The following is a 21,835-nucleotide window of genomic DNA, read 5'->3' as shown; positions in this document are numbered from 1 at the left end:
ATATTCCCAAAAATCAAGTTGATGCCTTAAAAATGTCTTGTTTTCTCCAACAGTCCAAAACCAAAAAGTATTCAGTGATTATACAGCAGAGAAAAGCTGGAAACAATTAATGTTTGTTATTTTGACCAGAAAAATTACTTACATATAATATACTATTTTAAAAAAAAATTATAATTATCAACTGACTGGTAGAATAATTGGCTAATTGTGTCAGCTCTACTTTTCATGACAGTTGTGTTGCAAACCCAAGCAACTTCTGAGTGCTGGTAATGTCAGTGAGTTTTTAGTTTTCAAATATCAAACCAAGTTGATACAATAATTGTTTTTAATTAATAAACAGTTTGAATAATTTAATGTAACATAATACTGTAGCTTACATTCTCCCACTTTTAATTACTGCAGTGGTTTTGTTTAGAACTTGACTCTGTAACTTCCCTCATGTTCAAACTAAAGAGAAAATGTAATCATGAGGATGATTATTCAAACCTGTATCTTTTGTTGTCCTTAAAATAAAATAAAGTTTGGGCTGTATTCTGAGTAAATGTGGCTTGTCGTTAGCTTCTCAGTTCAGAAAACAGCAGTTTAGTTAATTGTTTTATTTATTATCTTTTTAGAAGTGTAGTACATTGATTTACCACTCCCCTTCTATAAGATAGATAGATAGATAGATAGATAGATAGATATGATCAGTGCATCCAGTTCCAATATGCTGTTTATGAAAAGGCAGTATTTATGGGTGTGTGACCTTTTTTTACATACATTTTTCAGCAGCTAGATTATCTACTGTAGCTGTTTGAGAAACTGTGTACAATAATTAACCTATTATCCTACAACCTAGATGTCACAAAATTACATTATAGGTGGTTTTGCTTAAATGTGGAGTTAAATATAGAGAAGGATGGTGCTCAAGCTACTGAGCACCATAGACAATACATCTCACCCCTTTCATGCCTTCCTGAATGAACACAGACGCACCTGCTGCAACAGACTAATGCCACCAAATTGCACCACTGAAGCCGCAGATTATTACCATGCAAATGACCTTGAATTCAATCCAGTGTTCCTATTCCTACTCCCCCTTTGTTTTGTTTTCAACATATGAAACATAGCACTACAGATACACCTTTGCAGTTTATACATTGCTTGTAATTTGGAACATCGTAACCAGTATCCTTCACTTTCATTACTCAATGCACCCCTTTTTTGTACATTTGCACTTTTATTTTTACTCTATTTCATGCATGTATGCTTGAATTAATATACCGTATAAGCCTTTGCACAATATATGAACTACATTTACACTAGGTACAGTCCCTGGAAGAAATGAGAAAAACAAAAACACATTTCTTATTTTTTTATTTTTGTTACACTTAATTGACACCAAGAGAAACATACAAAAATGTAATGATAAATTTGTCATTATTTTTATTATATAAAAATGTGTCTTTTATGTGTTTTTTGTAATTTTGGACATTCAACCTTGTTTATTTTTGTATTTAATATTGATCTAATATGAATTTCTAATAGAAATTATACATAAATATCAATTTTAATAAAAGGCATCATGTGTTGTAAGATATATTATTATTTTATGTCAGCACACCATTCAAAATTGGTTTTCTTTAGGGTTTGTATACTTTTTGTGACCACAGCTATAGCATGTGCCAGGATAGCACATGGCTTGAGGGCAGAGTTAGCTGCATGGAGGGAACTGAAAAAACAATAAATTAAGAATATCCATTTTTTAGAATGAACAAATAATCTGAAAAATAACATTTCATATTGTGTTGCATTCAATGCAAACTAATATATGCCACTGCATATACATATACTGTTTTATAAAGTATAAACAAATAACGTATTTTATCAGAATCAGGTTTATTTATTATTACCTTATTTTTAACATACAAGTTATTTGCCCAGTTATTTTGGTGCACAGCAAAAAAAAAAAAAAAAAAAACGCCCCACCTCATCCTACCTCCTCAAAACAGCTGGAGCGCAACCAAAAGATCAACACACCACTTTGGTGCTTTTCGTGCCGCTGACCAGTGCGTGATGACGACACCAGAAGGCCCCGGCGTAGTGAGTAACGTAACATTCCATTGAGAAGAAGAGGGAAAGATGGCGTCCTCGAACAATCCTCGCAAATTTAGCGAAAAAATCGCTTTGCATAATCAGAAACAGGCGGAAGAGACCGCCGCGTTTGAAGAAGTGATGAAGGACCTGAACATCACCAGAGCCGCACGGGTAAGACCTCTACACACCGCTGCTGTTTGTACATTTTGTTGCATCGCTGTTTTTTTTTTTTTTTTTTTTTTTGTTGGCAGCTAACGAACGCTGCGGATATAAATCTGACCGTTGGGTTGCTAAGTAGCTAAAGTTAATACCAACGGCTGTAACTGCCACCAGTTCAACACCACCTAATTGTGTTTCCACCCTCCTCCCCGAAACTCCTGCCTGTTAAAAGTCACGCTTGCGTTATTCAGACACAAACACATTAACTCTGTGTGTGTGTGTGTGTGTTGCGTTAACTAGCCTTAGGTTTTGGTGGAGCTGTGAATTAATGTGCACCTGTTCTCCGGTCTGAGCTTTCACACCGCTGTCATCTCACCCGGTAACGTTAGCAACAACAATAAAACAATAAAGAAACCCCCACACACACACACACACACACACACACACACACATCACCGTGTAACAACATGTTCGGGTCAGCTGCGAGGAGCTGGAAATTGGAGGCTTTTTTTTTTACATGAGAGAGGGTTTTAAGTTAGCCAATCAGATGTTAACCAGCCTTCCCAGCTGTGATCTCCCCTCCTCTTCCTCCCTCTTCGTCCCTCTTCCTCCATCACCATCCACTATAAGCGTAACGTTACCCGTTACATTAGCTGTTGTCTGGTTGAACGATAAGCAACATCTCACTTATGGGGTTTAAACGCAGCTCTGGACAACCCCCACACATGGCTCTGTGTCACTAACTCAATCTCGTAACAGTTTAATTTAGTTATTGCCAGGGTTTAGTTTAGGGAGTAATGGGTTACATGTAACTGAGATGCGAAGTAATCCAGTACGGTTACAGAATAAAAATGTTAAATCAGGTTACAGCTAGATTTAGGGAAAATGGGGATTATTTAACAGGATTACAGTTACAATTTTTCTTTAAAAATACACTAAACAGGAGGAAATATTTTCCATTTTCTTTTCTAAGGTTAAATTATTCTGTTTTATAGAATAAACTGATAAACTTTATTTACATATTTAGTGTCGAGGTAATCCAAAATAATCAAGTTACTTTACTTCTGTAGTCTAGAGCTGAAATGATTAGTCGATTAGTTTGTTGATAGAAAATAATGGATGGTTTTGATAAATTAAAATTAATTAGTCACTGAAGTCATGTATTATGTAAACAACGGTTTTAGCTTCTCAGATTTGCTTTTTCTGTTTTATGTGATTGTAAAATGAAGATCTTTAGGTTTATGACTGTCTGTTGGACCAAACAAGCTATTTTAAGACATCAATTTGGGCTCTGAGACATTATATTTTGCACTATTTAATGACATAGAATAAAGGATTGATTAATCCAACAAATAAGCAACTGATTGAAATTGAAGCCCTAGTATCAGAAAAGAGTTCAATATTCAGATCATAATTTATATATAAAGTATTTGAATATCTTCAAAACATTCATATAAAACAAGTAAAGCAGCAAATCTTAATATTTATTTTCTGGAACAACAGAACATTTCTGATTTTTACCTGGACAAATCACTGAATCACTGTTCAGTCAGTTATTAAAATTGTTCCATTTCAGTTTCTTGTGATAAACTAATCAATTAATCAGCATATTTATTCAGCTCTATTAACCACAAAGGAGGGAAACATTTTGTTGCCGGGAAACATTTGGGCGAATTATTGGCCCCATTGCTGGAAATGATGCCCACTTACCACATGCTGTAAACCTGAGCTGTACTGTCATTTACTGCAGGGGGGAAAAACAATTAGTCAGTTTTGTGGTCTCTGCCAGATTTCTGTGTGTTGCCATCCAAACATCAATTCATTGCATTTGTTCGGATCATTTTCAGTCTCACTTCCGTTCCATTACTTGTAAAAGAGGACTTCCATCACAGTGTTTTTTGTAAAAACATGCATTACTTTTGAGACTAATGTAATCACCAGGTGTGTTACATGGAAACACTGTAATTGCACCAGCTGTCAGTCAGGTGTCATTCACATCAGTTGATGTGATTTTCTTTTTCTTTGTTATAAGATGTTGTCTGCCTCAAAAATTTGTTCATGAAACGGCCAATCTGCTTGTCTCATCGTGTTTCATCTGTCAGTTAATGGATTCATTCATCTTTTCATTTCACCACTGTGGACTGGCAGGCATCATTCACTTTTTAGGATCACTTTTTTTGTGAATCAGATCAATCATTCACTCATGCTTTCATGCAATTTTACTTTGCACAGTTGCAGTTACAGAAGACCCAGTATTTGCAACTAGGGCAGAATCGTGGACAGTACTATGGAGGCTCACTGCCCAATGTCAATCAGATTGGAAATGGCAACATTGACCTGCCTTTTCAGGTGAGCCCTTAGCCTCTCTCGGCTGGTAAATGAATGGTTTGTTCTCGACCAGTGTACCCTTTCTTAGCTGTTGGTGACAATATTGGACATACAAAGGTCGCAGTTATCTGTTGTATTGGTGAAAGATTGGCTCAAAACAGAGATTTCCACTCTTAAGATGTATTAATTTAAGAAAGCCTGCAGGTTTAGTTCAGGCTATGAAGGCAGCAATGTGTTCAGAAATGACCTGCTGGTCAGAGCTGCCTAGTCCAACTAGGTTTTTTATCATTGGTTCAGGAGTGAAAGGAAGCCAGTGTGTAATACCAGGTATACCAGTTCTACCCTGTAGTGTAATTTGGTTCCTAAATTTTAAAGTATATCATTGCTTGTCATGGCTTTTCATCTTAAAATACATTTGCCAACTCAAGCATCAGTATGGGGGGCCCATGGCTTGACTCATTTTGAATTGAACACATTTGCGCCATTAATCCTAAAACACTATCCTAAGACATAGTTTTGTTGTGTACGTAAGCTGTGTTGCTGGCCTCATTCACCTGGTGTGTTCACCCTAGAACTCGGTGCTGGATACCAGTCGGACAACGAGGCACCACGGGCTGGTGGAGCGTGTTTACCGCGACCGGAACCGCATCACGTCTCCCCACCGCCGGCCGCTGTCAGTCGACAAACATGGACGCCAGATATCCTTTTTTGTTTGTTTGTTTTTGGAAGCATGTGGTGTTGAGGATGTTTGGACTGCACTCATTATTGCTGTGGTGTGAACATCGCTCTGAAGACTTGCACGTTTTTAATCTGTTGTTGTGATTAAGTTAGCATGTTTAGAGACAGTCTGAGTAGGTTTAAGCAGCGTCAGCACAGTTTTCATCTGATTTACCGGCTTCTCTAGGGTTGCTATAATTTACTGAGAGCCCAAAGCGCTCACAGACAGAAATACTATGAACTTCGTACTTGGGAAATCTAAATTATATGGAAGGCTCCTCCAGCTCCGGCTTTCCGTTCACGTTAGCCGTACGATGATACTAGATGTACAGGCTGGGCAAAGATGTGATAGAAAGAGGAGGAAACTCTGCATTGTTCAACAGATTTTGACAGTGAGGAGAATTGTTATAATAATAATTATATTGAATCATACAGTGTGATATTGTTACTCTCCTGTCGAGATGATATTGACATATAGTTGACCATTGGATTACAAGACACTGACTGAAACCTTTTTTCAAAGTAAGTGGATCCCAAAAAAAAAAAAGTGTGTGTGTGTGGGGTCACTTATTATGTATGAAATGTATTGGGTTGAATCAGCCAACAAGCATGCAACTATGGATGAACTTAAATCCATTTTTCATCCCCTCTGCTTTATTAGCCTTAACTAAATTCACATTGACAGCTGTCCTTACAGCTCAGTTTACCTCTCCCCACCACCAGACACTAGCTGGAGAAGGTAAGCCACCTCCCCTTGTCCATTTGCCAAAACGATTACTAGGACACACAACAGCTCAATTGCAAAAAATAAAATTGCATGACTCCGTGTTGGTATAACATTCACAAACTCAACCAACACAAAAGAAGGCCACATATTGGGCCATATGATACCAGATAAAGGTCTGTAACATAATGTGATTCTTGATGGATGTGATGCTGTAGAATTGGACCTCTGCCAGTATTGAGGATTTGGCAGTGATTTTGCTGACATCTCATCTTTCTAACACATACAGGACAAATTCGGACTCTGCCTTACACCAGAGCGCCATGAATCCGAAGCCCCAGGACGTGTTTGCAGGGGGATCACAGGAGCTGCAGCCTAAACGAGGTAATGCAAGATCATTTTACAAAGACACAGAGCCACTTTTATTTATTAATGTGCAATGTACTAATGCAGGCGGCAAACCTTAAATGACATAAAAGGGTTGATGTCACAAAGAAGTAGATCTGGACTCTTAATGAAATATTTATGGAGTAAATGGATACTGATCTCTGGCAAAGACCTGCTTCAGCATGCTGGTACAGTACTCAGCCGGCTGTAGAGAAGTAACATCTGTGAATGGAGCTGACTCAGGGTTATCTAGAGAGGAGGATCAATAATTCACTGATTATCCATGGATTATGTCTTTTTATGTGTGAGGCTTTGCTATAATGAAGCCCAGATTGGCTGACTTCCACTCCGTCTGTCTGTCTGCTGGTCACCTTGCTATTTTTAGACTCTCAGGAATCTAGTGCACAGCACTATATCCTGCTTGACTGGCTCGGATATTGATGACTCATTTCTTGCACTGATTTGAATTGTTATGTATTTTGTCATAGCAAGCAACTGTGTCTTGCTGTTTCACTAATTAGTACTGCTGCTAACAGTGCCTGGGACGGAGAATTCAGAGTCCAATGCAGACAAGGATGCGCAGGAACAGTTGTGGGATGACAAGAAGGTACTGATGGCAAAAGGGAAGGGCTATAATTGTACACTTGTTATGATACACGTGAACCACTTCACATTTGCGGCTCATAATTATGTTTTCTCATTAGGATGATTCATCAAAGTCCAACACGTGTGATGTCCCGGGAATCAAGTGAGTGGTTGGAGTACTTTGTTTAAAAATTCTTTCCAGTGGGGAGCCCGGGTAGTTTACCTGGTAGAGCTTGCACCCCGTTTACCAAGGCTGTGTCCTTGCTGCAGCCGCCATGGGTTCAACTCTGACCTGTGGCCCTTTGCTGCGTGTCATCTGTGCTCTCTCTCTCTCTCTCTCTCTCTCTCTTTCCTGTCACTCTTCAGCTGTCACTATTTAATAAAAGTGTTGGCAACTTCAGTTATTGTTCATTAATGTAGTTCACCTGTGATTGAAAGAATAACCTTCTACAACAAAAACAGAAAATAGACAGGAACTGATCTGTGTGTTCAGGGTCCAAAATTTACTTTTTGGCTCATCTGCCAATGGCTGGTGAACTGAGAAAATTTACCAGACAAAAACAGATTTTACCATCCATAAAACTGCATGTATGCACTGTACTATTTGACTGAAAAGAATTACCTCACGTTTTTAGCCTCTCTGAACCGTTTGAGCTTCATACTTTAGCCAGGATCTCGGGGCTCCTGCTCTGTTCAGACGCCATCTCTCACATAAACGCTGACTTTTCTCTTTGTCTTCATGTTTTCTTTTAGGAATGTATTGCCACATCTCTAATACCATGTAACACAGATGTTTCTTACAGTAAAAACAGACTTTTTTTGACAACAAAAACATTGTGTAGAGAGCACCAAATAGAAGTAAATATTAGAGATAATATAATAGAATAATGCCACAAAGCATCAGTGTCTTTACTTGGAAAATATTGGTATGTGTTTTGATCTGTTGAAACTTAGTGCGTGTACTTTCTCACAGAAAAACTACTAAAACTACTACTGAAAAAGTAATATGTTGGCAAGATATTGTAAGCAAAACCCTGTGGTGGAGACATGAGTTTGAATAAAGATAACTACACAAAAAGAAAAGGAAAAACTCAGAGGAAGGCTGATATGAGAGTAGCTTTTCTCATTTCTGATAAAACTTGTCTTTTAGTATATTCCCATCACCGGACCAAGAGTTGAACCCATCCGTGCTCCCAGCTGCACACAACACCGGTGGTTCGCTTCCTGATCTGACCAACATCCAGTTCCCTCCTCCACTGTCCACCCCGCTGGACCCCGAGGACACCGTGGCCTTCCCCTCCCTCAGCGCGTCCAACAGCACCGGCAGCCTGACCACCAACCTCACCCACCTGGGCATCAGCGCTGCCAGCCATGGTAATAAGTACTATTCAAAAACAGTAAAACTTTTAGGACACCAAAATATGTTGGAGACCTTTCATGTGTATTTGTTTCCTTGCTAGGGATCCCCACCTCCTCTCAGCCCACCATGACTGTAACGGCACAGCGCCGGCAACCACCCGTGGTACCGCTCACCCTCACCTCTGACCTCCATCTCCAACAGTCCCCGCAGCAGCTTTCACCCACCCTCTCCTCACCTGTTAACATCACACAGGTAAGGTCTAGGTGGCCATCCATAAGAATCTAACTGTTTGACTTGAACACAGCTGACTGGAGAGAGTTGCCAACAGATGCCTCCATCTATCCTCTGTGGTCCGGAAAGCCTGTCACCAGGAGGTTGAAGAGCTGAATCACACTCTCCAGTAAATTCAGCATATTGCATTTTATGGGACTAGCCTGAACAGGGTCCATGTGCATTTTTCCTCAGGCCGTGTCAACGGAGTCACTGACCCTGGAGCAGCAGCTCTCCCAGTACCCCCTGTTCAACCAGCTGACGGCTCAGGCCCAGGCTCAGTTGCTCAGTGACCTACAGAAGCAGCAGCAGGCTCTGTCGCAGGGCATCCAGCTCATCGCCCTGCCAACCCTGGCTTCCCCTGGTACAGCCACCGCCAGCAGCCCCTCCCCAGACAGCCAGAGCCAGACCACCGCCAGCATCAGTATCAGCTCGGTAAGAAACCAGTCAGAAAGTGGCAGAGACAACAGTTAATATGATGAAATGACTGGGACCATTTTGGCTTCTGTTAATCTTCTATTCAATTTTGCCACCAGATTGTTCTGTTAGTTCTTCAGCTACCCAGAATGCATCCCAGTAGATATCTGCATATCCTTGTTCTGCTACCTGGACTTTACTACCAGATAATTATGCCTATTTACACCAAAACAGGAGCATTTGGAGGATTTTATTACTTGTTTTTGCTAAGGAAGATGCTTGCAGGTCCTTTTTAAAAGCTGACAAATTCTTCTAACCATTTGGCACTTAGCATTTTGTGTGTGCCTTGTGTGGGTTAAGGCAATTTTGGATGTCACTGGTTGAATTTTTGTGTACTGTTAAAGCCATAAATGTGCTGATTTAAGCTTGTAAGATAAAGAAATACACATTTGAATATTTTCTATAATGCAACAACCACTTTAACTAGAATAGTAACATCTGGTACTACAGATGTTACTATTCCATAATCATCAAGTGTAGACAAACTGACCTGCCACAGAAAACACACTATTGAGCAGATCCAAGGCTGACGGCCTCGCACATCCCGTCCTTTGAGATTTGTGTGTGATAGGCATGAAGCCTAGTGCTAGCTAACCCTCTTCCCTCCAACAGTACCGCAATCAGACTGGCTCACCAGCCACTCAGTCTCCAACCTCCCCAGTCTCCAATCAAGGCTTCTCCCCCGGCGGCTCGCCTCAAGTAAGGGCCCACCCACCAAGCTAGCTGCTGTTTGGGGAAGGGCTTTGCGCCTGGGGGAAAGCTAATTGTAGATGAGTTAGGCTGCTTTTCATTCTCTTTAATCAGCAGTTAATCACTCATGGTGTCAACAGCTGCATAACTCATTTCTCCATCACCACTGTCACTCTTCACTGTGTGCATGACAACATGGCAATAGTTTGTTGATGGAGGCCCTGACCAGATGGTAGTCTTAAAATTACTCAAATCTTTCAGCAAGCCAAATTCAGGTATTTTTAGGATGCAGCGCACATTACTGAGATACTTGTCTCATATGGATGAGAGGTCTGAGATTGTTTGTTAGAGGAAATAATCTTTCTAAATGCCGTTCCGCAGGCACTGTACGTTATGAAGCATACACTGTACTAGCTGTTTGTTGCTTTACAATTTCAGCTTTGCTGCAACACATTTTTTGACAAATTGGTAATTTGCTCTTGCCCATAAACTGTCACACCTCAGAATAACTCTCTGGTGTATTTTGGGTTATGTAAGACTTCATTATGATCAGTCAGACTTTATGGTGAAGTCTTCAGCTAGTTGGGGCATAGAGTTTACATCTGCTATTCATATACACACAAACAAAACATATCACTCTCTCCGCTGGGTAAAAGTCATCAGGGCTTTATCCCGTCTTCAATAAAACATTTGGCAGAAACACAAAGTCAGCTGCATGTGTTTTAATAATACACTTTATATGTGTTTTTCAAGGTGCAAGGCCACATCTATTGAAGCAATTACTTTGTCAAAAACTGAAAAACTAAAAGTTAAATGGGAAAATATATTAAGTTATTAAATGTATTTAAACATATAACTTAGTTAAAGCTATCCTGTTTAGTTTTCTTCTAAACAAACAAAAGTTATGTTTACATTCGGTGTTACTCCCCAAAACATATTGTTTGTATCCTTGAAGTCCCTTGAATTTCCCTCCTTTTTATATACAATTTTAAAAGCCAATTTAGGTTTTTTTAAATCCAGCATTAATTACATCCATGTTTACTAGCTTGCAGTCTCCTTTTTCTCCTTAGTTGGCGCATTGCTGTATTTGTTGGTCAACCTTTAAGTGAGAACTAGCTAGTACATGTATATGAGAGGGAAATCTAAAGGGGAGAAAGGAAGATATGTAGTACACGTCACCTCTGGTCCATCAGTGACTAAAAGGTTAGTTAGAAATGTTTCGACTGGGACTCCACCACTAAAAAATGCCAGTCACACAGTGTTGGTGCTTTTCTCATCGCAAGAAAAATTTCTAAAGAAATTCCAATATTTGTCAACCTCAGAAGTGTTCTCATACCTCTGGTCAGTTGTCACTACCTATAAAAATGACACTAACTCAGGTTTGAGTTTCTACAAGTTTCCAAAAAAGCTTCATTACAAGAGAAATATTCTCAAACACTTTGTCTTTGATTCTGACTGAAAGTAAACACACAAAGTGTTGCTGTTACAGCGAACTGCATAGCAGAGTAGATCCAATACAGCAGGTAGTGAGGTCGGCTGGCAGGTTGACCGAACTACTCAGGGCTTCGGTTTTTCCACTAATGGTAGCAGTGGTTCTGCCTACTGAAAGTTTTTGGAGCGCTAGCACAACATTTAGGAGCACCTCTTAAATCGACATGTAACGCATATTACTGATAAATGCCTCGGTAGTTAATAGACTATTCACACAAATAAGAATGTGTTGTTTTATTTTAAAGGGGAAAAAAGTGAAGTTCTATACAGTGTATATATATTTAATAGATTACAATCATACAGTTTCCCTATCTAATAATACTACACTCTGTAGTCTCAATCAGTGTCTGTGACTGTGATTGATTACACCACCATCCTATAATCTATGCTGCTCAGTTTCTCAGTTACACCACTGAAAAAGCATTTCACTACAACTATGTGTCGAGATTTAGGGAGTTATTACTTTACAAAGTAACAGCGACAGTAAAACTTTAGCCTATTTTACACTAGGATGGTTGAATTTAGCCTTTTAGTTACTAATTGGGAAGGGGAGGGGTTCCACACAGATCAATTAAGTTCTGTTAAACCACTAACAGACACAAACGAAACACACACGCCCATTCTTGCTTCACTTCTGGTTTTCCACATGATATATAATGATGGTTTTCAAAACAAAACAAAACGCAAACATTTGGGGCATATTTGCCATACTGGTGCTTCTAGTGATACAGTTTAGTAGCATTGTATCCAGAACTGGTGGCAGTCTGAAGCCCTGGTGCTGATGATTTCACTACACTTTGCAGTTCAGTACAACAGTTGCTTTTTGAGATGATTTCTGTTCAGTTGTTGGAAGCTTATTGCTGGAGTCAGCGTTTCTCAACATTGGAGGTGGGTGAGTTAAGTGTTACCATGACCACAAGTCAAAATGGATAAGCAGAATAACACTCAGGTTGACAAATACCAGAATTTCCCTTTTAACAAGTTGGCTTGTGTTTGTGTCATAGTGAACAGGGCTGCACTGTTGTGTGTCTGTTCCACAGGGGCGGGACAAACAACCACATTCATACTTAAAATCTTTTTTGTGTGTTTGTTTATGTTATTAAATCTAATCAAATATATATTTTTCATCCTTCTAAAGTTTTTAAAGTCTAAAGCTGCTCTTTTTGTCTCTGCACCGCCACAGCCCTAGTCATGACAACCATTTGCTTTGGTCGCTGCTCAGTCCGACAACTGTGTGACTTTGTGTTTTGCTTGTGTTATCTGTTCGCTGAAACGTCTGCTTGTGGGCCGGATAACTTGCCTTTCTGGCTTATTTTGTTGCTTTTTTTAGACTGTAGCTGCCTTGTTGACATTTGTTCTGAATTGTGTGGCTTGTTTCTCTTTCCTCCAGCACATCCCTGTGGTGGGCAGTATATTCGGTGACTCCTTCTATGATCAGCAGTTGGCACTGAGGCAGACCAATGCCCTCTCTCACCAGGTGACACAGAACGCACTAACTATGAGCATAAATGTTTTCTTCAGATAGTCCCTGACTTTATTCTCGGTTACAATCTGTACCTTTCTTTTTAAGCTGGAGCAGTTCAACATGATCGAGAACCCCATCAGCTCCACCAGCCTTTACAACCAGTGCTCCACCCTCAACTACACACAGGCAGCCATGATGGGCCTCAGCGGGAGCAGCCTACAGGACTCGCAGCAACTCGGCTACAGTAACCACGGCAACATACCCAACATCATCCTAACAGGTAGTCACACCTCAAGTCCATCAGATACACTTTTACCCTATTTAACTTATTTGCTTGTAGTAGGTACACGTCAAGCTACGTTACATTTATCTTGGCTTCACCTGCACCGTACACGTTGTTGGGGTTGTATACGTTTTAACACAGATTGTTATTGAGTTTAACGACTTTCTCAGGTTGAAATTAGCCTCTACCCTCTTCTTCTTCAAGCAGAAGCAAAGCTATCTGTAATTTTCTCTTGTTGGTTTTATGTTCAGTGACTTAAAGCAAAAGTGTCCTCTGTCCAAGTGTTGCAGTAGTTATACTAAATAGATGTGTAGGAATTTATTTATAGTTAAGTGCAGGATTTGATTACAGTAACATTACACTTGAGATCTCTGAATGCGTCGACGTTGCTACAAATATGTCCGATGGTGCAACAAACACGAGCGGTCAGACAGTCACACAGGTTGAAAACAAATCCCCAGAGCTTTTTTTGGAAGAGAAATAAAAGGCAAACAGTTAAAGATCCAGCTCAAACCTTTTTAGTTGCAAACATCCATCACAGGTTACAGAAAGACTTCTGAGGGCTTTACTACGAAGGGAGTGTAACCTACTCAGATTTATCTTTGGGTTATCAAGTAAAGTCCAGGTTGATGAACTCTGATTGCCTACACTGGTGTTAAACAGTACTACGACAGTGATTAGTTAGTTGAGTTAACTCATAACATAACATTTTTAATAATGGATTGTGCTCCATATTTGTCCCCAGAAGAATGTACAATGATACTATCAGGATATGAGAAGTGGAAAAAAAAGCTGACAAACTAATCTCACCATAGTAAATTCCAATAAGGACAAAGAGGCTTGTTGGCAGCGCGTTCATAAGTGTGTAAATTCAGTTATATCAGGACACTTTTCAGATAGAGCAGGTCTAGACTGTACAAGATTAAAGTGGTAAATTAATGAAAAAAAAATACCTCAGAATTTGACCTGTTAAATAATTAACAGGGTTTAAAGCAAAAAAGTGATACTGAAAAATAGTAAGGGAGGAAATGTGTGTTGAAATTAATATCATATGAATTTAAAACTGCTCTATGCTAAGAACCCTAAATTAAAACCTCCTCTTCAGCCTCGCTCCTTTAGGCTGAAGATCTATCTGTATGAATGTAATGCTATTGTTAGAATAAGTGTACAGTCAGTCCCACCAATCACCCTCTGGATTCCTCTGTAATAAAGCATTATATATATATATATATATATATATATATATATATAGGTCTAGTGTGTGTATATTAAAAAGTATTTTTACATTTTGAATTACCATCGACCGCATAAAGAGCCTCTTTGATCCTTCGGCCATTTAAATGTAAACATAACAAATGTGTTCTGGCCCTGGAAGCTGGCAGAGATCCTGAATCCCCTCAGATGAGATTATCTTTCATAGAGAATGTCATCGGGGTAAACTAGAGGACTCTGACGGTCTCCTAACACTCTCGCCCTCCGCAGTGAGCCTCTCACAATCCATGCGCCAACGTCTTCAAAAATGTGCCGCCATTTTAATCCACAGATTGTGAACAGAGGAGAGAGAGATTAACCACGTAGATAACCTGAAAGTAGTAGTAGTACAGCCCTCTGATCCAACATATTTACTGTTATTGTGCCCACTCATGGTTTCCTGTACAATCTCTATATTCCTGTTTGCTTGTTGATCCATCTGTGATTGATGCCCCACTGGACCTATTTCATATATAAGATATAATCATAGCCGACAGAATCGATCGCTGGATGTTACCATAACAAAACTAAGTTGATAAAATGATAAAGAATTGTTGATGACTCATCCTGCACTTGACGGCGTACACTAACTCTGTCCATGAAATGCTTTCTCACTTATGACCCCACTGAATAATGTACAAAAACACAACTTCTATTAACTTCATTCACTGATTTTGGTGAAACAACATATTTTCTGGTTCCCGTCTGAACTGTTCAGCTTCAACTCTCTCGTGATTTACAGAGTTTCCTGATGGACAGAAAACTGCTAATTAACTGCTGCTAACTGTATCTGTTAGTCCAATAGTGGAACCGGGCTCAGCAGCCGGACAGCACCAGGTTCAAGAAAACCACGTTGGTACTGTGTCAAACTGGCACCGTTGGTCTCTGAGATTGTGTTCCCACATCTGGCTGTTTTTGATTGTGTGTATTAATAATTATTTGTATTTTGTACTTTTTTTTTATTGGCTCAAATTAAGTAACATTGTAAAATAGCAGCTTGATTAAAATAATAAAAACATTTTGGATAATGTTACAAACTCAGTGTACCACACGAGGAACTGTTGCTAGCTACAAAATGCAGAATACCTATTGGAATGTAATTTGAAGCTGTGTAAACATGTTCACATGATACTTGTCGACCCGGCCCCGTCTCTCTCAGATGTCAGTACCCACTTGTTTCTCTGATGTCACGTATCTCAGTCACAGGGGAGTCTCCGCCGAGCCTCTCCAAAGAGCTGACCAACTCTCTGGCGGGTGTTGGTGACGTCAGCTTCGACGCAGACTCTCAGTTTCCCCTGGACGAGCTGAAGATCGACCCGCTCACCCTGGACGGACTGCACATGCTCAATGACCCCGACATGGTGCTGGCAGACCCCGCCACCGAGGACACGTTCAGGATGGACAGGCTGTAACGTAAGAAGCTGACTGTGGCCGAGAACAAGAAGAGGAAAAAAAAAAAACACACACTAACTTGTGAATGGAGAGAAACAAAGGGCAGGATGAACCCTCTCCCTCGTTGCATGGCCGTCCAGCTGTCCGACCTCGCCCTCGATTCCGTGAAGCCCTTTGAAACGATGCGCCACCAAAAGACAACAGGGAAAAAGACATCCAGTGGCTTGCAGGGGAATGGCCTCGCTGTCGTTTTGAATGAAATTGGTCGCTCAGCGCTTTTGCTAGCCTGCTGTGTTTACAGTGTACCATTACATGCCACATATATTCCAAAAACGCACATTTTACTTTTGTTTTTTTTCTTTTTCTTTTCATATCCACTTTAATATTCATTTTGTTGATATTTGCTCGTAGCAGGAAGCTGCTAGGACATTGGGCTAAACCGTACCTGTTATAACGGCTGTGTTAAAAAACAAAAAAAATAATATATATATATATACACACCACAGCCGGTTTGCTTGTACCCTGCAATCAAATGAATCGGTTTTCCCATCATGCCGTAACGGCTTTCTATTTCACACTCAAAGCTTTATTTTTACAACCAAATGTTATTTTCATCATGTACTGTATGTTTTGATGCTTTATGTATTTAATATGTTCTATTTATTTATTTAGTTAAAGATTTTATATTCCATTTCATAATTTAAATTTGATGCCAAAATGCTCTCTGTAGGCATAGTGTAAAATTGCACTGATGTAATTTGTGTCTATTTATTAATTACTAACATATTTATATATGTGTTTGTTAAGCTACTTGGTTAATGAAGGAGTGCGAAACCTCCCCATAGTTGCTCTTTGGTGTTCGATGTGCCATTCTCTGATGTAGGACGTGGTAGACGTTGCCATGCTGCAGCCCAACGGTCAAATCATAAATATTATAGTTTTTAGCACAGCTCCAGATAATGCTGCGTGCTCCAGAAATGGGTTGGTTTTACGCCACTTGAATTAACTTTTTCTGAGAAAATCATCAGGTATTTCTATTTAACTAGAAAGCAAGAAAACACGTCCAAATTAATTTTCTGCCAGTGAAAAGCCAATATATATATATCCAGACTGAACTTCTTCTCAGCGAAGGAAGCCGTCTGTTTTTAAACACTAAAACTCTTAAAATCTTTTTAAGTCGTCACTGTGAAATCACCTGATTTTGCCTTACATGAGTACTCTACTGTTCTACTTAAGTGTCTAATGTGACAACGTATTTTCGTAACTTACTGTAACATTTTCTTGTATTTGAGAGGAACTTAACTTTTGGTCAGTGATATTTGTGGTTATGTTGTGTAAGGTTTGACAGATCAATGTACTGTATTTTGTATCGGTACAGTTTATAGCCAAAATTGTTGATGTTTTTTAAAGTGGAGCTAAAAAACAAAACAAAAAAAATATCAAAAGGATGGGTTTGAAGTGAGAAGGAGTGCAATTATGGGGAGGCTTTTTGCTCCTTGACAGGGAAGCTCTAACAAAAACGCTAATGACTTTTGCCACAGAGGTCATCATTAAGAGGAAGTACCACACAAAGAATATGGATTTTCATAAGATGCAAGCTTGCAATTTGTGAATATACGGATATTTTTTATCGTAGAATGTCTGTTTACTACATTTAGTAAACTGGATGAAGTACATTTGGGCTTCATAAAGGTTCTGCTTACACAGAAGAGAGAACACAAGTGTATTTATATATATATATATATATATATATATATATATATATATATATTATATATATATTATATATATATATATATATATATATATATATATATATATATATATATATATATATATATAATATATATATATATATATATATAATATATATATATATATATATATATAATATATATATATATATATATATATATATATATATATATATATATATATATATATATATATATATATATATATATATATATATATATATATATATATATATATAATATATATATATATATATATATATATATATATATATATATATATATATATATATATATATATTAAGTATTGTATGCAATTTTCCGACAGCAGCTCGGCCCTGTTCCATTCAGTGTTACAAACAAACAAACAAACAAAAATAGTCACAAAAACAATCAGGGATGTAGTAGAGTCTAAAATTGTTTACGCCACCTTTTTAACCGGAAAATGTTTACACAAGTTTCATCTGAAAATGTCTATCATCAATATATATATATATGTATATATATTGATGATATCATCTCTAACTACATCCATGACACATCCTCTTTTGCCAAAATGTGTAGAACAAATTACGTCAAATCGCTCCAGATTTCAATCTGCATTGGCCTTTTGTCAGAGTTTCCCTGAGAGGTGTGTGTGTGTGTGTAGGTCTGTGGGATCATGTTTGGTATATTGTAATGTTCATGTACAGACATACTAATCATTTACTCACCTGAAAGCGCTGTTGGGAAGATTTTACAATCCCTACAACCCCCCCAGAAAAGGAATCACGTTTGTTTTACTGCACACCTCTACAGTTGTACAATTTGTTTCAGTTGGAGTCTGCTGTAATCCTCCATCAAAGGTTTTGTTTGCCAACAGATCGGTGATTCCTATGCAAATGTGACAAAGCAAAGAACGACCCTTAAAGGAAAAATCCACTGCTGATGTATTATTGTTTAACAGGAGTGAAGCTGGATTTATTCTTCTGACATGGTGTTGTAATGGAGGCTTTGTACCACCAAATAAAAAAAAGTAATGTACACATTAGAGCCACTGAGGTAAAAAAAGGTGTTAATGGTCAGATTGTTGATAGTGAAACGGCTTTGAGTGATTTAAAGAAAGGCTCAATATTCTCCTTTTCAATAACACTAGAAGAAAGCTATTGTGATCTATCGGAGTCATTTACAGTACACATCACGGTCCTCACAGCCAGCATTATTACTCTGTAAAAGTAAATATTAAAAGAAAACATAATTAAGAGTAAACTTTATTCCTATTATCTTTTTCTTCACATAAAAAAACATCAGAAAATCATCACAAAACCAACATGAAACATCTTAAAACATGAAAGAAACATTTGACTATACGGTTGTTTTTTAAGATGAAGCTTTACATCGTTGCTCTGTATTAGAAAATGAAAGAAAAATGTACACTTGACTAGTTTATACGTATATAACGAGTGCAGGACGTCCAGCGAGCGTTGTGGTGGTGCTATGACAATCAACGAGTGAAATTGTACAAATAAAGTATATATCTATTTCCACTCCAGCTGAACATCTCAGCGGAAAAGCATAAATCCAGCTTTTATTTTGAAATGATGTAACATTTATTTTCTTTGTGAACCTTGTCAGATATTCTACTTCCTCAATTCTTCTCTTCCTGCGTGACTGTTGTCTAGAAAAGAAATCCGTTTCTCTCTCCCTAAAGAAAACTGACACCAAAACTAGCTCACTGTTGATGTTTTAGATCGATGAAACATGTTACTGTACTCGCTTTAAATATCTGGACAGTTGTCATGGGCCATAGGAGGAAGAAAAATAAAACTACTACTACAAAAAAAAAGGCCTAGAAATGACACTTTACCAGAAGCTGTTTTTATTTATATTAAGTTGGATTTTTCCTTTAAGTCACTGAAACAAATGTATATTTATTCCTAAAAAGATAATCCATGTGTTTTTAGCCAAACGTCACTGTCTCATTGCTCGCAGTGACTTTGAGCTTTCTTGTCACTTTCCTTCCCGTCATCCTGCTGAATACTCGTCCTTCGCACTGGCCTTGTACATATACGCTATAGCTGAAACAAAATGCATGACTAAAACCGACAGTCAAAACCTCTAAACGAAGGCCTTCTATAGCTCCGCAGGTTTGATTTGTGTAACATAACGCTTACCACAAAGTCTAAAAGGGATGCATGTATGGGTTTCTCCTGTGCAACAGTTGACTCAGTTTCCTGTTAAGTGACTCTGTTACCTCCATCTCTGTATAATGCTACTTCACGAATGATAAGAGAATGTATTTTCTGTGGCAGTTTCCTAGTTTATTTTTGTTGCCAAATTCCCTGAAGTTTTGGAGTTTTTGGTCCTGTCACAGTAGGACCAGACTCTTCAGACTGTTGCTTGTTTCACTCTCTGTTCTTCCTACTGTAGCATCTCACCGCGTACGAGTGTAAACAGTCGATTCTCATACTGAAAGAACACCCCCCCCACTGACCCAAGTCGATCCAGCCCCCTCGCCTCCATCAGCACAACCTCTTAGCTTTTATTGAGAAAACTTAAGCAGGTTCTGTCCTGCAAAGAGATTGCAGATCGGCACGTGCACTGATCGTTTGCATAATGTGGACTTGAGTCCTTTGAAGCTTCTGTGTTACGCAGTCAACTGCATGACATGATAGACATTCTTATCCCATGTTATTTACAGTTTGATCTAGCTATACTGGAGTGTGTTTTAAGACATCAGATACGGTTGTTTTATGTTGTTGTTGCCTATCATGTCAGGTTTTGGACTGAGTAAAGTGTAACTCTGTGTGTTTTTTTTCTTTCTGTTCTTGTGCAATGTTTAGTCCACTAGTTGCTTCGCACTTTATTTGTGACTTCCTAGCTTTTGAGCAGGGACTGTTCTGCCCAATGTGAATGCTGACTGTTTCACTCCAGATGTAAACTCCGGAGATATTTTCATGTCAAAGAAAAGATGAATTCTCTATTTTCCTTTGTAAACTTGTCTTGTTTTTTTATCTGTGAATATTTTAGGGGATGCAAAACTAGAAAGGGCTTACTCCAGTGCAGCTTGTGCTCTCATGTTGGAAAGGAACGGCACTCCGAATGTATTTCTTTGTTGGTTATTTCCCCCACCACACACACACACATGAAAATCACATCACGTTTGAGGGAGTCACAGTTCTTGCAGATTGGCCTTAGTAGTTAGTTGCAACCTCAATAATACTCAAGTGACGCAGTCTGCATCGTGACTTTGACTACACATACTGCCACTACCCAGAGTACTGTACGGTGCTGCAACACAGTCTCACTTCATGAAATTAGCTGGAACTCTTAAAATGCAGGCTTCATTGTTTTGGACATGAGGAATCTCTCCAGTACAACATGCTTTATTTTTCAAATGTTTTCGCCTGATGAAAACATCTACCTGCAGGCAAAAAAGTCAAAATACATTTGAGAGATGTCGCCTGTTGTAGTGGAGAAGAGTTGTTCATGCTGGTCTGCACTTCTGGTGCACTTTCTCCAAGTTAGAAGTCAAAGAATAATGTTCCAACATAAGTGATAAAGGTATTAAAATGCCTTTTTTAATTTGTCACATGTTTTCTTACAAGGTTAGCTAACAGCAACACTAACACTGGTAAAGATTTGAGCTCAAGTTAGGCAGCTAATATACACCTTTGATTAAAGTGAAGGAAATGTAGTTATTAGGGTAAAAAAACACAAACTTTGTTCAGCAGAGTTTGAGGTTGTGTCTTTGCCAGATGCTTTCTTGGTGGGAAAACATTAACGTCTCACGTGTAGAACATGAATTTTGCATTTTGAGTCGCTAATTTCTCAAACATTTGCTCAGTCTTGAGGCTAAACACTGAAACATGGAAAGCAAACTTTTTCCAAACATAAGATAAACAAATCACCTCAAAATATATTTTCTACATCTTGTAAACTATTTTGTTTTAACTCTTCTGCTTGTTTTTAGTCTGAGACACTACTTACTTGCATTATTTGTTAGCACAGTCATTTATGTTGCTGTTAAAAAGCAATGAAAGCTAAATCTTGTCCCAAACTGAACAAGCAGACGAGTGAACAGGAGTCCTGTGTTTAAAGGTGTATCCTCTGTCCCAGGATGAAAGGAAAGAGTTGCTGCTCGGTCTTTACTGCTTGTTTCCAGAGTGTTTTAGGTCATAAAATAAAATCTCCCTTTAATAACACAGGGTTTTCTAAATGACTCTACAGCTCTCTCTGGAAAAAAACAGTTCAAGTTCCACTTAAAGCTTATAGTGAGAATAGCATTATATCACTGTTGTCCTGTAAGTCGTAGTAAAAGATCTGTAGCTATTTATTTGTTGCCATGTGATTCTCCTTATGTGACCATTTGTTTATAAGATGAAAGAAAAATGTCAATTAAATTGAATGTGGAAGACAGATTTTTCTCTGCACATAGTCTTGATTT

The 21,835-nt window shown here is 38.5% G+C and overlaps 1 protein-coding gene across 3 annotated transcripts; it reads left to right on the top strand.

The window, feature by feature from the left end:
* The first annotated feature begins 2,097 nt into the window (after positions 1–2,097).
* crtc1b (CREB regulated transcription coactivator 1b) lies at positions 2,098–15,942 on the top strand. Of its 3 annotated transcripts, none has more exons than XM_051376523.1 (14): positions 2,098–2,247; positions 4,468–4,584; positions 5,136–5,263; positions 5,960–6,019; positions 6,294–6,388; positions 6,928–6,998; positions 7,096–7,139; positions 8,127–8,350; positions 8,437–8,588; positions 8,802–9,041; positions 9,696–9,782; positions 12,655–12,741; positions 12,835–13,009; positions 15,464–15,942. In XM_051376523.1, the coding sequence occupies exons 1-14, from the start codon at positions 2,122–2,124 to the stop codon at positions 15,673–15,675; spliced, it is 1,818 nt and encodes a 605-aa protein (XP_051232483.1). In that variant the 5' UTR covers positions 2,098–2,121; the 3' UTR covers positions 15,676–15,942. The 3 variants fall into 3 exon arrangements, with proteins under 3 accessions (XP_051232483.1, XP_051232482.1, XP_051232484.1); XM_051376522.1 differs by having other exon boundaries at positions 6,913–6,998; XM_051376524.1 differs by lacking the exon at positions 9,696–9,782 and having other exon boundaries at positions 6,913–6,998.
* Positions 15,943–21,835: the final 5,893 nt, after the last annotated feature.

The sequence above is a fragment of the Dicentrarchus labrax genome, unplaced genomic scaffold (genome assembly GCF_905237075.1).
Source record: "Dicentrarchus labrax unplaced genomic scaffold, dlabrax2021, whole genome shotgun sequence".
Classification (NCBI taxonomy): Eukaryota; Metazoa; Chordata; class Actinopteri; family Moronidae; genus Dicentrarchus; species Dicentrarchus labrax.
The sequence above is the reverse complement of the archived record's forward strand: the minus strand, read 5'-3'. Positions and strand labels throughout refer to the sequence as shown.

Coding starts and splice junctions, on each gene's coding strand:
- crtc1b (XM_051376522.1), top strand. CDS start 2,122: ATGGCGTCCTCGAACAATCCTCGCAAATTTAGCGAAAAAATCGCTTTG. Junction 2,248..4,467: donor ACATCACCAGAGCCGCACGG/GTAAGACCTCTA, acceptor TACTTTGCACAG/TTGCAGTTACAGAAGACCCA. Junction 6,999..7,095: donor AGTTGTGGGATGACAAGAAG/GTACTGATGGCA, acceptor TTTTCTCATTAG/GATGATTCATCAAAGTCCAA.